General features: G+C 52.7%; 2 protein-coding genes across 2 annotated transcripts in view; one reads left to right on the top strand and one right to left on the bottom strand.

Moving 5' to 3' along the window:
- The window catches only part of PLOD1 (procollagen-lysine,2-oxoglutarate 5-dioxygenase 1), a 30,016-nt gene extending 28,729 nt beyond the window's left edge, over nt 1-1,287 (bottom strand). The window contains exon 1 of the mRNA XM_081491434.1: nt 1,124-1,287. Within this exon, the coding sequence (XP_081347560.1) occupies nt 1,124-1,199 (76 nt within the window). The 5' untranslated portion in view covers nt 1,200-1,287. The remainder of the gene's footprint in view (nt 1-1,123) is intronic.
- Nucleotides 1,288-6,850: 5,563 nt separating this feature from the next.
- On the top strand, nt 6,851-12,239 carry KIAA2013 (KIAA2013 ortholog). Its single transcript, XM_081491433.1, has 3 exons — nt 6,851-8,058; nt 9,777-10,630; nt 11,995-12,239. Exons 1-3 carry the CDS (start codon nt 7,026-7,028, stop codon nt 12,010-12,012), a joined length of 1,905 nt encoding a protein of 634 aa, XP_081347559.1. The 5' UTR covers nt 6,851-7,025; the 3' UTR covers nt 12,013-12,239.
- The last annotated feature ends 302 nt before the right edge of the window (nt 12,240-12,541 follow it).

Below are 12,541 nucleotides of genomic sequence, written 5' to 3'. Positions count from 1 at the left end.
CGCTCCTGTTTTGCAGGCTAGAACACCAAGCCTCACCGAGAGGAAGCAACACTGCTTCACCATGGGAGAAATGTGGCCTTGGGTAGAACCTGACACAAAGGAAGTATTCAAGAAATGGTGGTTTCCACCCCTTCTCCTGGCCCAAGTCTGCTAAACTACCATCCTCCCCCACTCTGTTCTCAGGTTCTCCAGGAGGGTGGACCAAGGAGAACAGGGATGATGGAGGCTGTGGCCAGTCTGGCTTTGCTTCGCTGGGCTTGCCCGCTTTCAGTGTCCTCCTGGGGGCTCTCAGATGCTCACTGGGCAGGTGGTCCAGGTAGAGCTTGGAAGGAGAGTAGCACTCGCTCGGGATGGTGGAACACCTTGAAATCCAATCTGCTTTGGGGATGCAGAAGGAGCACTAGACCCGGAGTCCAGCAGATCTGAGACCTACCACTCCAAGGCTGGACCTCCCTGGGCAGTCGCTGTACCTGTCTGGGTACCAGTTTCCTCATGTGCAACCCAGAGAGAGTTAAGACCCATCTGGCAGGGGCAGAGCAGACCACAGAGGACACGCGTGCAAGTACCATCAGTTCTGGGATTTGAGCCCCCCTCTTCCACCCCTGACCCTGCCCAGGGGCCCCTCACTCCATGGTTGTGAGGCCTAGGTGCGAATCCAGGTTCCAAAGTCCACAAGCAGAATGACCTTGGGCAAGTGAGTCAACACTAGAGCCTCAGTTTGCCCAGCTGGAAAATGGGAATAATAGAAGGATGGGCTTCAGCTTGGGATAGGCTTAATTGATGTCTAACTCCTGACCAGTGCTCCATATATGGTAGCTACTGTTAATTTTATGAGTGCTACTATTATTTGACTCTCCGGGTACTGAACGGGACTTCGGCCATTCCTCCTCTTCAGTGGCACTTAAGTGGGAACCGCAACCCTAAGAGGGGAAGTGACTTGTCCAAGTCACCAGCGAGTCAGGGGACCAGCAGCCTGAACCCAGAAACCCTCGGAAGCCCAGGACTTCCCTACAGACCGGTCCTAATGGAGGCAGCCCCTAGACCAGCCCTCCTGCCCCCATCCTCCCGCTCCAGCCCCTAATGCCTCCCTCCCGCACCCCCCTCCCCCGCCCGGAGCCCTCACCCTCCGGCTTGGCGTCACCCTTCGTTTCGGCTAGGAGCAGCCAGCCCAGCGGGGCCAGGAGCAGCAGGAGCCGCATGGTGGGGGTCTTGGAACGTCCGGCCGGTCCAGCGGCGCTCGCAGGCTGGAAACTTCGCGACGGGTAGGCGATCCCGCTGCCACGCACTGGGCCCGCCCCGGGGGCGGTGTCACGCCGCGCGGCCTGGGGGCAGGGTTTCCTGCAGACTCGCCCGAACCCGCTGCTTCTCCGAGTCCAGGCAGCTCCCTGCGGCCTGTTCCCGCGGCTCCCGGGTCCTTCCGCCGCCGCCCTGCTCCCTCTCTTCTCCCGGGGTTTCACTACGACCGGGTAGAGGCGAGACGGGGCGAGGCAACAGTTTCTACACCCAGGACCCTGCGCCAAGCCTTGATAGTAACGATCAATGTGAGCCTCGGTTTCCACGCTTGAAAAGGGGGGTTTACGATGGCCGCTATTCATTGGATCTTGCACGGGTTAGTGACATTGTTACCAGCGGGGCACTTAGAACAGCCCCGTGATGAGCTCTCAGTACGTCTCAGCCCTTCAGATTTCATTAGTCCTTGTTCAAAGCGAAAGTGGGCGTGAGGGTCTGAGCCTGGAGGGGGCGAGGCCGGTAGGAATGTGTTCAGAGGCGTCCACAGCCTTGCGGACCCTCCTGACTGCTGGGCATGTAGAAAGCGCATCACCGACCCACAATAAGGGCTCACTTACTCTGCCTGTTTGTCCCTGGGAGGTAAAGGGAGCCTCTGAGCCTAGGAAGGTCTTGTCCCCGAGGTCATTGTTGAATGAATGAATGAATGAAATTGTTTAGGGTGTTTCACATAAGTGAGTGCTTCAAGCACGTGGGACTGCTTCAGGATGAGAAATACAGCACTGATAGGATGTCATGAAGGGAAAGCAGTATATATACTATGACCCCACTCAGCAAAAATATATCCTTACAGATAGGATACTGAAAGAAAATGGCAGCGAAATGTTTATCGTAATTTCCAGCTTCGTGGGAACATGTGTATGTTATTCCTAGGTAGTTTTTATTTTCTTTTTTATATTTTTCATTGTTTTTAGAATCATTTTACAATGAATATATACTACTTGTACAATCCAAACAAAGTCAACACATTATTTATTTATGTAAGTATTTATTTCACCGCGTCAGGTCTTAGTTGCAGCACATAGGATCTTCGACGATCATCCTTGCAGCACAAACTCGAGATCTTTAGTTTCAGCATGTGTACTCTATTTGTAGCCTGTGGGATCTAGTTCCCCAACCAGGAATCGAACCTGGGCCCCTTCATTGGGAGCTCAGTCTTAGCGACTAGACTACCAGGGAATCCCACATGTTCTTTTATAAAGTAGGTACAGTCCCTGGGAACCTGGGAGATCATCTCATTGTACAAAGATTCACTCATGGTAAAGATGATAAAAGTGAGGCCCAGGCGACCCGGTAGCAAGCTCAACGTCAAAAGGCAAGTAAAGGGAGGCATGGGTGCCAACCTGGGCCTCTGCCAGCCAGATGGGACCTGGGACCCAAGGCGGGGAGTTTCTGCAGCTGAGTACAGGACTTGATGCGAGGATCCACCGGATGTTTTTTTAATTCAGGAGGATGCAGGCTGAAATTCCAGCTCCTTCAAGGAGGAAATGGAAGGATAAGCAGAGGGGAAGAGAAGGAGCATGTGTTGACTGGCTCCGTTTTCAAAGCTCTGGCTCATGCCCCATTCCCTAGGGCCCTGCCAGTTGGGCAGTATTGCCCGTTTGTGAAATGAGGAAACCGGAGCTCAGAGAAGTGGAGCAACTTGTTCAAAGTAACATAGCTGATGTGGGATCACAAAAAGGGAGGCAACTTTTCTCTAACTTCCCTTTTGCTCGGGCGCAAGAAGAATCCCGATGATGGTGATGTACTCTGGACAGAAAAAAATCCTAGGGCAATGGGGTTCCAAGAGTCATTGTAAATCAGTGGGGGAAATCAATCATGCAGGCTGGTGGCCTCCCTTGGAGAAAGGATCACCCTGTGGAAGCCTGTCCCACCTCCCCAATTTCAATATCCATTCTTCTCTCCCCCCAATCCCCTTCACTAAATTGCTGAAACTTGAACTTGGTCCAAGCTTCATCGGAAAGGAGGGGCTGTCTCTTTAAGCAGCCAAGGGTGGCAGCCGCCCAGATGTTACTCCCAGTACGTGCTGCACGTGTTGTGCACATTTAAAGGAACAGGACTCTGCTTTTCTGGGAAGGTACAGAAAGGATAGCTGGGCTAGAGGGCAGTGGTCTGGTGCCACAAGGGGTTTTTCTCCCTTTCATTCTCTGCTTTTATCCATTTTTATCATTTCTTTTGTTGACCCGAGGAAGTGTGATAGTCTCAGTGAACAGCTACATTCTCTGTGTTACCAGCCAATTCTCAGCCTCCGCCCCCTTTACAGCCATCAGCTAGTCCCACTGGTACCTATTCCCTTTAATAATAATAACAGTAATAGAATTTCCAAGCTGTTTCCTTGAATGAAAAAAGTAACATGCTACTTGCATATGCTAAGTCCCACTGGCTTCCATTCCCTTTAATAATAATAATAATGATAATAATAATAATAGAATTTCCAAGCTGTTCTCTTAAATGAAAAAAGTAATATGCAAGTGTATATCATATGCTATAATTTCTGTGAAGGAAAAAATATAGATCTCTGTCTATATATTTGTTAGTGAATAGAATTTCTGGAAAAGTATCCAAGGAACAAGAAGCAGTGGTTCCACCTAGGAAGAACTAACTAGCTGGAGCTCCTGGAAAGAGGAAGACTTAATGTCCACACTTCACCCTTTTGTATATTTTGAATTTTGTATCATGTACATGTGTTTCCTGTTTCCTAGCCAAAAAAAAAAAACAATTAAATAATGAGTGTTATTTTAAACCAGTGTGTGTGTGTGTGTGTGTGTGTGTGTGTGTGTGTGCGCGCGCGTTAGTCAATCAGTCGTGTCTGACTCTTTGTGACCCCATGAACTGTAGCCCTTCCAGCCTCCTCTGTCCATGGGATTCTCCAGGCAAGAATATTGGAGTGGGTTGCCATGCCACTTTCGAGGGGATCTTCCTTGATCCAGGGATCATACCCGTGTCTCCTGCATCACAGGTAGATTCTTTACGGCTGAGCCACTGGGGAACATATTTTAAGCCAGGCAATATGCTAAATGTTTAACTTGTTTGTCCAGCTTAAGTCTCAGACCAATCCAGTGCTGTCTCGTGATCCCCATTTTATGGATGGAGAAACTGAGGCCGAAGGAAGTTAGTTGACTTGCTAGCAAGGGGCAAGGCCAAGATTCAAAACCCAGGTAGCTTCATGCCAGGATCCTTACTCTTTTTTTTTTTTTTTTGTAATTTACTTTTGACTGTGCTGGGTCTTTGTTGCTGAACGCTGGTTTTCTCTAGTTGAGGCAAGAGGGGGCTACTCTTTGTTGTGGTCCATGGGCTTCTCATTTCAGTGACTTCTTTTGTTGTGGAGCATGGGCTCCAGAGCCTCGGGCTTCAGTAGTTGTGACTCACCGGCTTCGTTGCTCCAAAGCATGTAGGATCTTCCTGGACCAGGGATTGAACCCATGTTTCCTGCACTGGCCAGCAGATTCTTAACCACTGGACCATCAGGGAAGTCCAAGGTTCTTTCTCCTGACCTTCTGACTTTGTTGTGGCTATATTGCTGACCCTGTGATTCCTCCCCCTGGGGTGTTTGAGAGTGGTAAGGAAGTTAAGAGAGAGAGAGGGCTTCCCTGGTGGCTCAGTGGTAAAGAATTCACCTGCCAATGCAGGAGATGGGGATTCCATCCCTGAGTGGGGAAGATTCCCTGGAGGAAATGGCAACCCACTCCAGTATTCTTGCCTGGGAAACCCCATGGACAGAGGAGCCTGGCAGGCTACAATCCATGGGGTTGCCAAGAGTCGAGTTGGATACGACTTAGCGACTAAACAACAATAACAACCACCACAAGAGAGTTAAGAGCACCAACAATGACCCTTCTCTTTGACGTAGAAATCTACTTCCAGAAATTGCTTCCCCAGAAACAATCTCAAAAGTAGACCAAGCTATATGTCTATCACACAGATGTTTGTAATAGCAAAAACAATTACATGGGTTTACATGTACTATGTACTTGCACCTTGCTTGCTTTGTTGTTATTAACTTATTTATTCCTCAGAAACCTGAGAGGCAGGTTCTCTGGTCATCCCCATTTTACAGGTGGGATCAAGCCTGGTTTAATCCTTTGCTCTCATTTCACTGTTCCTCCCAAGTACTTCTGCCTTGCTGAGTTGGTAGGATGGATCCTATCTCTCTAACTGTGGGTTACGGATTCCTGCACATTCATGAAGCTGTTCTATGGGACTTGTGAAATCCTTGTAGGAGTTAAGAATTCTGTGTGCATGTTTTGATAATGATCTTAAAAGAATAAAAAGGTGAGCATACTGAAGGATCACCTGGAGAACCGCCTTCTCTTAGGGCGCTGACCCTAGAACTCAGCAAACACATCTGCGTCTGCACACAGGTCACAAGAAGCCACCTCAAATGACCATATAATTTTCAACAGCTGGGAAGCACACTGTCTGACTTTGGAATGTCCTGAAACTAAAACGGAAACAATCATCCCATTGTCTGCTCCTGTGCTCAGATTGAATTTTTCCCCCCGGAAACAAAATTTCTCTTCTGCATTGATAATTCACAATTGAAAAGCATTTTCAAAGCATGTGGCTTTACTGTATTATGTTATTTAATAAGTTTAAACACACAGCTGACATCAAGAAGATGACTTAGGGGCCTTCCCTGGTGGTCCAGTGGTTAAGAATTCCCTGGTGGCTCAGACAGTAATGCAATGCAGGAGACCAGGGTTCCATCCTTGGGTCGGGAAGATCCCCTGGAGAAGAGAATGGCAACCCACTCCAGTATTCTTGCCTGGAGAATTCCACAGACAGAGCGGCCTCGTGGGCTACAGTTCATGGACTCGCAAAGAATCATACAGGACTGAGCCACTATCACTTTCATTTTCTTTTCCAATGCAGGGGACTTGGGTTCGATCCCTGGTCTGGGAAAATTCCACATGTCTTTGGGCAGTTAAGCCCTCTAGAGAGGCCGCATGCTGACACATGCCAAATAAATAAATAATTAAAAGTTATTTATCCAAAAGAAGAAGATGACTTGGTATGGTAGAGAAATGGAATGTCCTGGAACTGGTTTGTGTCCCATATACTGTACATGCAGCCAGACTGGTCTGGAAAAGTGTCAACAAAGTATATCCTAGGAAATCTGATTGACAATGGTTACTTTCTTTTCTTTTTCTTTCTTTTTTTGGGGGGGAGGGGTACTATTCTGCACTGTTGTTAAGTAATTTTGCAGTGAAGATCATTTTTACAGAAAAAAGTTTTTAAATTATTTTTAAAAAATCTTAGGGCTGTTGAATCCATCAGTAGCAGATGGGGCCCAACACGTGTTAGGTTTGGCTAGCGCGGCGGCTTTTTTTTTTTTTTTTCCATGAGCTGGAAGCTTCCAGTCTTCCACAGACCCCTATCGGACTCTTCTGGACTTGGCAGAACTGAAGAACTGGTGGCCCAGCCCCCGGCGGCGCCCGCCCCTTCCTCGCTGTGGCCCCGCCTCCTTCTGTAAGGCCCGCTCTCTCCCCTTCCTCCACCCTCCTTTTTTCCATCTGTCGCAAAAGATTCGGCGGCGCTTGACGGCCGGTGTTGTTTGACGGCCGGAGGGAACCGAGAAGGAGGAGGAAGCGGCTGTGGTGGCTGCCGCGGCGCCTGCGACTGGAGCCGGGGTGGGCTCTGCGGTCCGGGCCCGGGAGTGAGGCGCGGGCGGCCGGGCCGGTGGGCTGGGCGGCGGGCCCGGCGGCCGCCCCCGCGCCGCGCCCGCGCCTGGCGGCCCGATGTGGCTGCAGCAGCGGCTTAAGGGGCTGCCGGGACTGCTGTCGAGCAGCTGGGCCCGCCGCCTACTCTGCCTGCTCGGCCTCCTGGTGTTGCTTCTCTGGTTCGCGGGCTCTGGGGCGCGGCGGGCGGCGGGCGGCCTGCAGCTGCTGCCCTGGCCCCACGGCGAGCCAGGCGCTGCCGAGCCCTCTGCCTGTCTGGAGGCGGCCACCCACGCCTGGCGTAGCCTGCGGGAACGGGGCGAGGCTGTGCCCCTGGGCCCTGGAGTGCCATCTCTGGTGGCCAACGGCTTTCTGGCCCTGGACGTGGTCGCCAACCGGCTGTGGGTAACCCCTGGGGAGCGGGAACCCGCCGTGGCGCCGGACTTCGTGCCCTTCGTGCAGCTGCGCCCGCTGAGCGCCCTCCCTGAAGCTGGGGAGTCGGTGTTGCTCCTGCGTGAAGGGCTGCTGCGGCGAGTACGTTGCTTGCAGCTGGGGACCTCGGGTCCCGGCCCTGCGGCCGCCGGCCCGGGCCCCGCCTCGGCCTCCGGCCTGCTTACGGGATCCGGCCGAGACTGCGTGCTGCTGCAGGAGGACTTTCTCGCTCACCGTGGCCGACCCCACGTCTATCTGCAGCGCATCCAGCTCAACAACCCCACGGAACGCGTGGCCGCGCTGCAGACTGTGGGGCCCACTGCCGGCCCGGCCCCCAGGGCCTTCACCAGCACCCTGGAGAAGGTCGGAGACCATCAGTTCCTCCTCTACTCTGGCCGGTCCCCGCCTGTTCCCACGGGGCTGGTGCACCTGGTGGTGGTGGCCGCCAAGAAGTTGGTGGACCGTCTCCAGGTGGCTCCCAAGACACAGCTGGATGAGACTGTGCTGTGGGTGGTGCACGTTTCTGGCCCTCTTAACCCTCAGGTGCTCAAAAGCAAAGCAGCCAAGGAGCTCAAGGTGCTCCAGGACTTGGCCCGAAAGGAAATGCTGGAGCTCTTGGAGATGCCAGCAGCTGAGCTGCTCCAGGATCACCAGCGTCTCTGGGCTCAGCTCTTCAGTCCAGGTGAGGTCCGGCTTTGTCCGGCGTCCACACCTTGCAGCAGGGTGAGCACAGTCCACCCTGGGGATGCCCCTGCAAAGTCAGCAGAGCTGACATTGAAGAAGGGGGGTCCTGGGGTGGCTCATACTTGGGCTTGGCATTGGGTCTGGGGCTGACTCTTTTTTTGGGGGTGGGGGGGCTGACTCTTTTGCTCCACCACTTAGTATCTGTGTGACCTTGAACCAGTCGCTGACTCTCTTTTGGCCTGTATTCAATAATAACAGTAACGCCTACCTCAGAAGACATTTAGCAGAGTCTTATGAGAGAAGTGTGTAAAGGGCAGGTGTTATTGTTATTTGTTCTTGTAGATGAAGCCTGGTTTGAGCAGAGTGGTTTAGGGGGTGGGGGGGAGGATCAGTTGGTAAAGGATAAACGAAGGGCCTGGCCCGTCCCTGGATTCTTTCCTCAGTTCCCCACAGTTTCAGCTGGTGACAGGCTTGGGCTTCTTTTTTTAAAAAAATTACTTATTTTTTGGCTGAGCCGGGTCTTTGTTGCAGCATGCAGTTTTTTCTAGTTGTGGCTTGTGGGCTCCAGAGCCCACAGGCTTAGTTGCTTTGTGGCATGTGGAATCTTAGTTCCCCAACCAGGGACCAGACTCTCGTACCCAGCATTGGAAGGTGGATTCTTAACTGCCGGACCACCAGGGAAGTCCCTGGTGCACATTTTTAAGGGTCCCACTGGCTGCTGTCTCAGCATATGGACAATAAGCGGGGGCGGGGGGCAGCAGAGTGTGGAGACCAAATACGAGGTTTTGGCAGGAGCCCAGGTGAGAGGAGGGTGGCTGGGACCGGAGCTGTGACTGTGGAGGCTGAGGTGGATGACTGATACTTTCTTTCGGAGCTGGAGCCACTGGGGCTTTCAGTACACTGGCCGTGGAGAGTGAGAACGTGAGGGTGACTCCTGAGTTTGTGGGGAGGGTTCCAGCAGGTGTCTGGAGATGATTTAAGGAAGGATTAGTCGGGGACTGTAAGAATTCAAACCTTGTCAGGTTCAAAATACCTGTCAGACATCCAGGTAGAGACACCACATGGGCGGTTATCTGTCTGAGGCTAGCATTCATACAAATCTGGGAGCTCCTCTGATCAGATGTTGTTTGAGGCTATGAGCCCAGGAGAGAGAAGCAGCCCATGACTGGCCAGGGCATAGGTGTCCGTTCTGGAGTCAGGGAACTGGCCTTTTGACTTGGCATCATAGGCTTGGCTAAGTCTCTGTTCTTCTGGGCTCTGGCAGGAGCCCCACTGGCAGGTTTCAGGCCCTTGGGGCTCCACGTGATCATGTGAGGAAGCCAGGCAGGATAATGTTCCCCCAAGCTCTAGGGAGACTGGAACTGCTGTTTTTATCCCTAAGGACAAAAGCATCATGTCTCTGCTGCTCTTTTTGTTGTTGTTGCTGTTAATATTTATTTGGCTACACCAGGTTTTAGTTGCGGTACCCAGGATCTTTGATCTTTTTTGTAGCATGCGGGTTCTTTATTTGCAGCACACACTCTTGAGTTGCAGCATGTGGGATCTAGTTCCCCGACCAGGGATCAAACCCTTGTTCCCTGCATTGGGAGCGCGGAGTCTTAGCCACTGGACCACCAGGGAAGTCCCCGACTCTGCTGCTCTTGATCTTTGTTTCATAACATTAGCCTCCCAGCTGTGTTGGTCCTCCTTTAATATGCAGCCTCTATGGCATGACAGGTGTGGAAATGAAGAAGATCACTGATGCCCACACTCCATCTGGCCTGACCGTGAACCTAACGCTGTACTACATGCTGTCCTGCTCCCCGGCCCCGCTGCTCAGCCCCGACCTGAGCCATAGGGAGCGGGACCAGATGGAGTCGATGCTCAACTATGAAGATCACTGCTTCAGCGGCCACGCCACCATGCACGCTGAGAACCTCTGGCCAGGCCACTTGTCCTCCGTCCAGCAGATCCTGCAGCTCTGGGACCTGTGGAGGCTGACCCTGCAGAAGCGCGGCTGTAAGGGGCTGGTGCGGGCGGGCGCCCCCGGCATCCTTCAGGGCATGGTGCTCAGCTTTGGCGGCCTGCAGTTCACCGAGAACCACCTCCAATTCCAAGCCGACCCTGACGTGCTGCACAACAGCTACGCCCTGCACGGCATCCGCTACAAGAACGACCACATCAACCTGGCCGTGCTCGCGGACGCCGAGGGCAAACCGTACCTGCACGTGTCCGTAGAGTCCCGAGGCCAGCTCGTCAAGATCTACGCCTGCGAAGCGGGCTGCCTGGACGACCCTGTGGAGCTGACCTCGGCGCCCCAGGGCCACACCTTCTCGGTCATGGTGACGCAGCCCATCACGCCGCTGCTCTACATCTCCACCGACCTCACGCACCTGCAAGACCTGCGCCACACGCTGCACCTCAAGGCCATCCTGGCCCACGATGAGCACATGGCCCAGCAGGACCCGGGGCTGCCCTTCCTCTTCTGGTTCAGTGTGGCCTCCCTCATCACCCTCTTCCACCTTTTCCTCTTCAAGCTCATCTACAATGAGTACTGTGGGCCTGGCGCCAAGCCCTTCTTCAGGAGTAAGGTAGAAAGCCTCGGTGTCTCCAACACCCAGGGCCCCAGCCTTGTATTCTGTCCTGAGTCTAGGACAGGGTGAGACTGGGGGAGTGGTGGGATGTCCTTTTTTTTTTGAATTTTTAATTGGAGGATAATTGCTTTACAATGTTGGGTTGGTTTCTGCCATACATCAACATAAATCAGCCATAGGTATACATATGTCCCCTCCCTCTTGAACCTCCCTCCCATGAAGTGTCGTTTTAAGCCAGTGTCCTCTGTCCTCATCACAGAGGGGAGCGAGTATGCTTTGAGAGGGCATTTAAAAGTACCTTCTTAGAGGAGCCCATTGGAAGGGCAGCTGTGGAATCCAGGCATGCGTAGATACATCTGCTGGCTTCCAGGGACGTGGGCAGTCCCGTTCCCCCCCCCCCATTACCACATCCTAAATCTCAGCAGTTAAAAATAACTGCCACAAACCCCGAGATGGACTTGAAGCCTCTACCTAAACCGCTGCTGGGACCTGCAGCCCTGCCCCTGAGAGCCTGTTTATCGAGTTCAGAGGTCATTCCCTTGTGGTGAGCCAGCCTCAGGCAGTCATCTTGTCAGCCAGGACAAGTTCATTTCCCTCCTGTTTCCTGAAACATCTTTGCTTCCAGGAAGCCATGGTTTGGACCATGGTGGCTGTGGGACTCTCATCGAAACATACCTTGGAGTTCAGGATGGGTGTCCCGGGGGGAGGCCGCCTTCTGTTCCTCTCATTAGATTGTAGTGGGGTAGAAGGTAGGTGGAGGATACATTTAGCTCCAGGTCTGTGCTCCCAGTGGCTTCTGGTTCAGAGAAGGAAGTAGCACTTGACCTAAAGGGGTGGGAGAAGGGTCAGAAGCAGGGCTGAACTTGTCAAGCGTGAGGAACACAGGAGTCAGATCAAAGAGAAATGTGCAGATGGCCTTCCCAGGTGGCTGTCACGGGCTGCATCGCGTTGCGTGGGTCTGGCAGCCTCAGTGAAGCAGGTGGGCGGGCTGCTTCTCCCTGCTGGGTGGTGGACTTCTCTGCTCTTAATCTGGCCTAGCCCCATCCACCCATGGTTCCCACCTGATCAGGGGGACAGGCCAAGCTGTCTTCTCAGATCTTGCCTAGTGGCCTCCCACCCCTGAAGCCAGGCCTGGCCAGAGCAGAGCCCGGGAACTCGCTGCACCCACCTGAGGAGACGACCAGGCCCTGAGTCCAGGATGGCTGTAGCCTGTCTCTGGGCTGGGTGCCGTCATCCCAGCTGGCTGCAAGCCAGGGTGGGGTGCCAGCAGGGTGTTCCCGTCACCTGCTTCCCTCGAGATTGCTGTAGCTGTCCGCTGGGGTTGGTGTGTGCAGTAACGTCCTGTCTTGTTGATTGAACAGGAAGATCCCAGTGTCTGAGTGACGTCAGTCCTGCTTTCAGTCGCCACTTGCACAAGATACTGAAAGTCCTGCTGCTGCGAACAAGGGATCCTGTGAAAGCACCCAGCCTTTTGTGCCTTGTTGGGGGACACCAGTGACTCAGAAGTGCGTGTGGATGTTCAAGAGTTTGCATCGGGGAGGGGAGGGGAGGGGCTGGTGGACTTTTTGTAAGCTTTTGATTCAATAAAATGAACCTGTACGGAAAATACTTGAAATTGAACTCACTCCTTCCACTTTTCCCCCTTTCTTCTATCCCAGGAAATAGACCCTCTTTTGAAAAGACTTGTCTAGGAAAAAATGTGCTCTTTTCCTAATTTAATGTGTTCTTTTCTTGAATGAATTTTTATTAATAATTTATTGTTGAGATTTTGCAAGATGGCTTTTACATCCACTCTTGCGTAGTGAATCTTTGCGGTGATTTCCGGGAGGTTTGGAGCCCCGCAGGCTGCCTGTGTGGAGGGGGTGGGTCTCCGTCACCCTCAAGTTTGCACATCGTGTCCTTCTTGCT

Source organism: Giraffa tippelskirchi, chromosome 5, assembly GCF_054371585.1.
Source record: "Giraffa tippelskirchi isolate mGirTip1 chromosome 5, T2T-mGirTip1v1.2.pri, whole genome shotgun sequence".
NCBI classification, from domain to species: Eukaryota; Metazoa; Chordata; class Mammalia; order Artiodactyla; family Giraffidae; genus Giraffa; species Giraffa tippelskirchi.
This window is presented reverse-complemented; position numbering and strand designations above follow the sequence as displayed.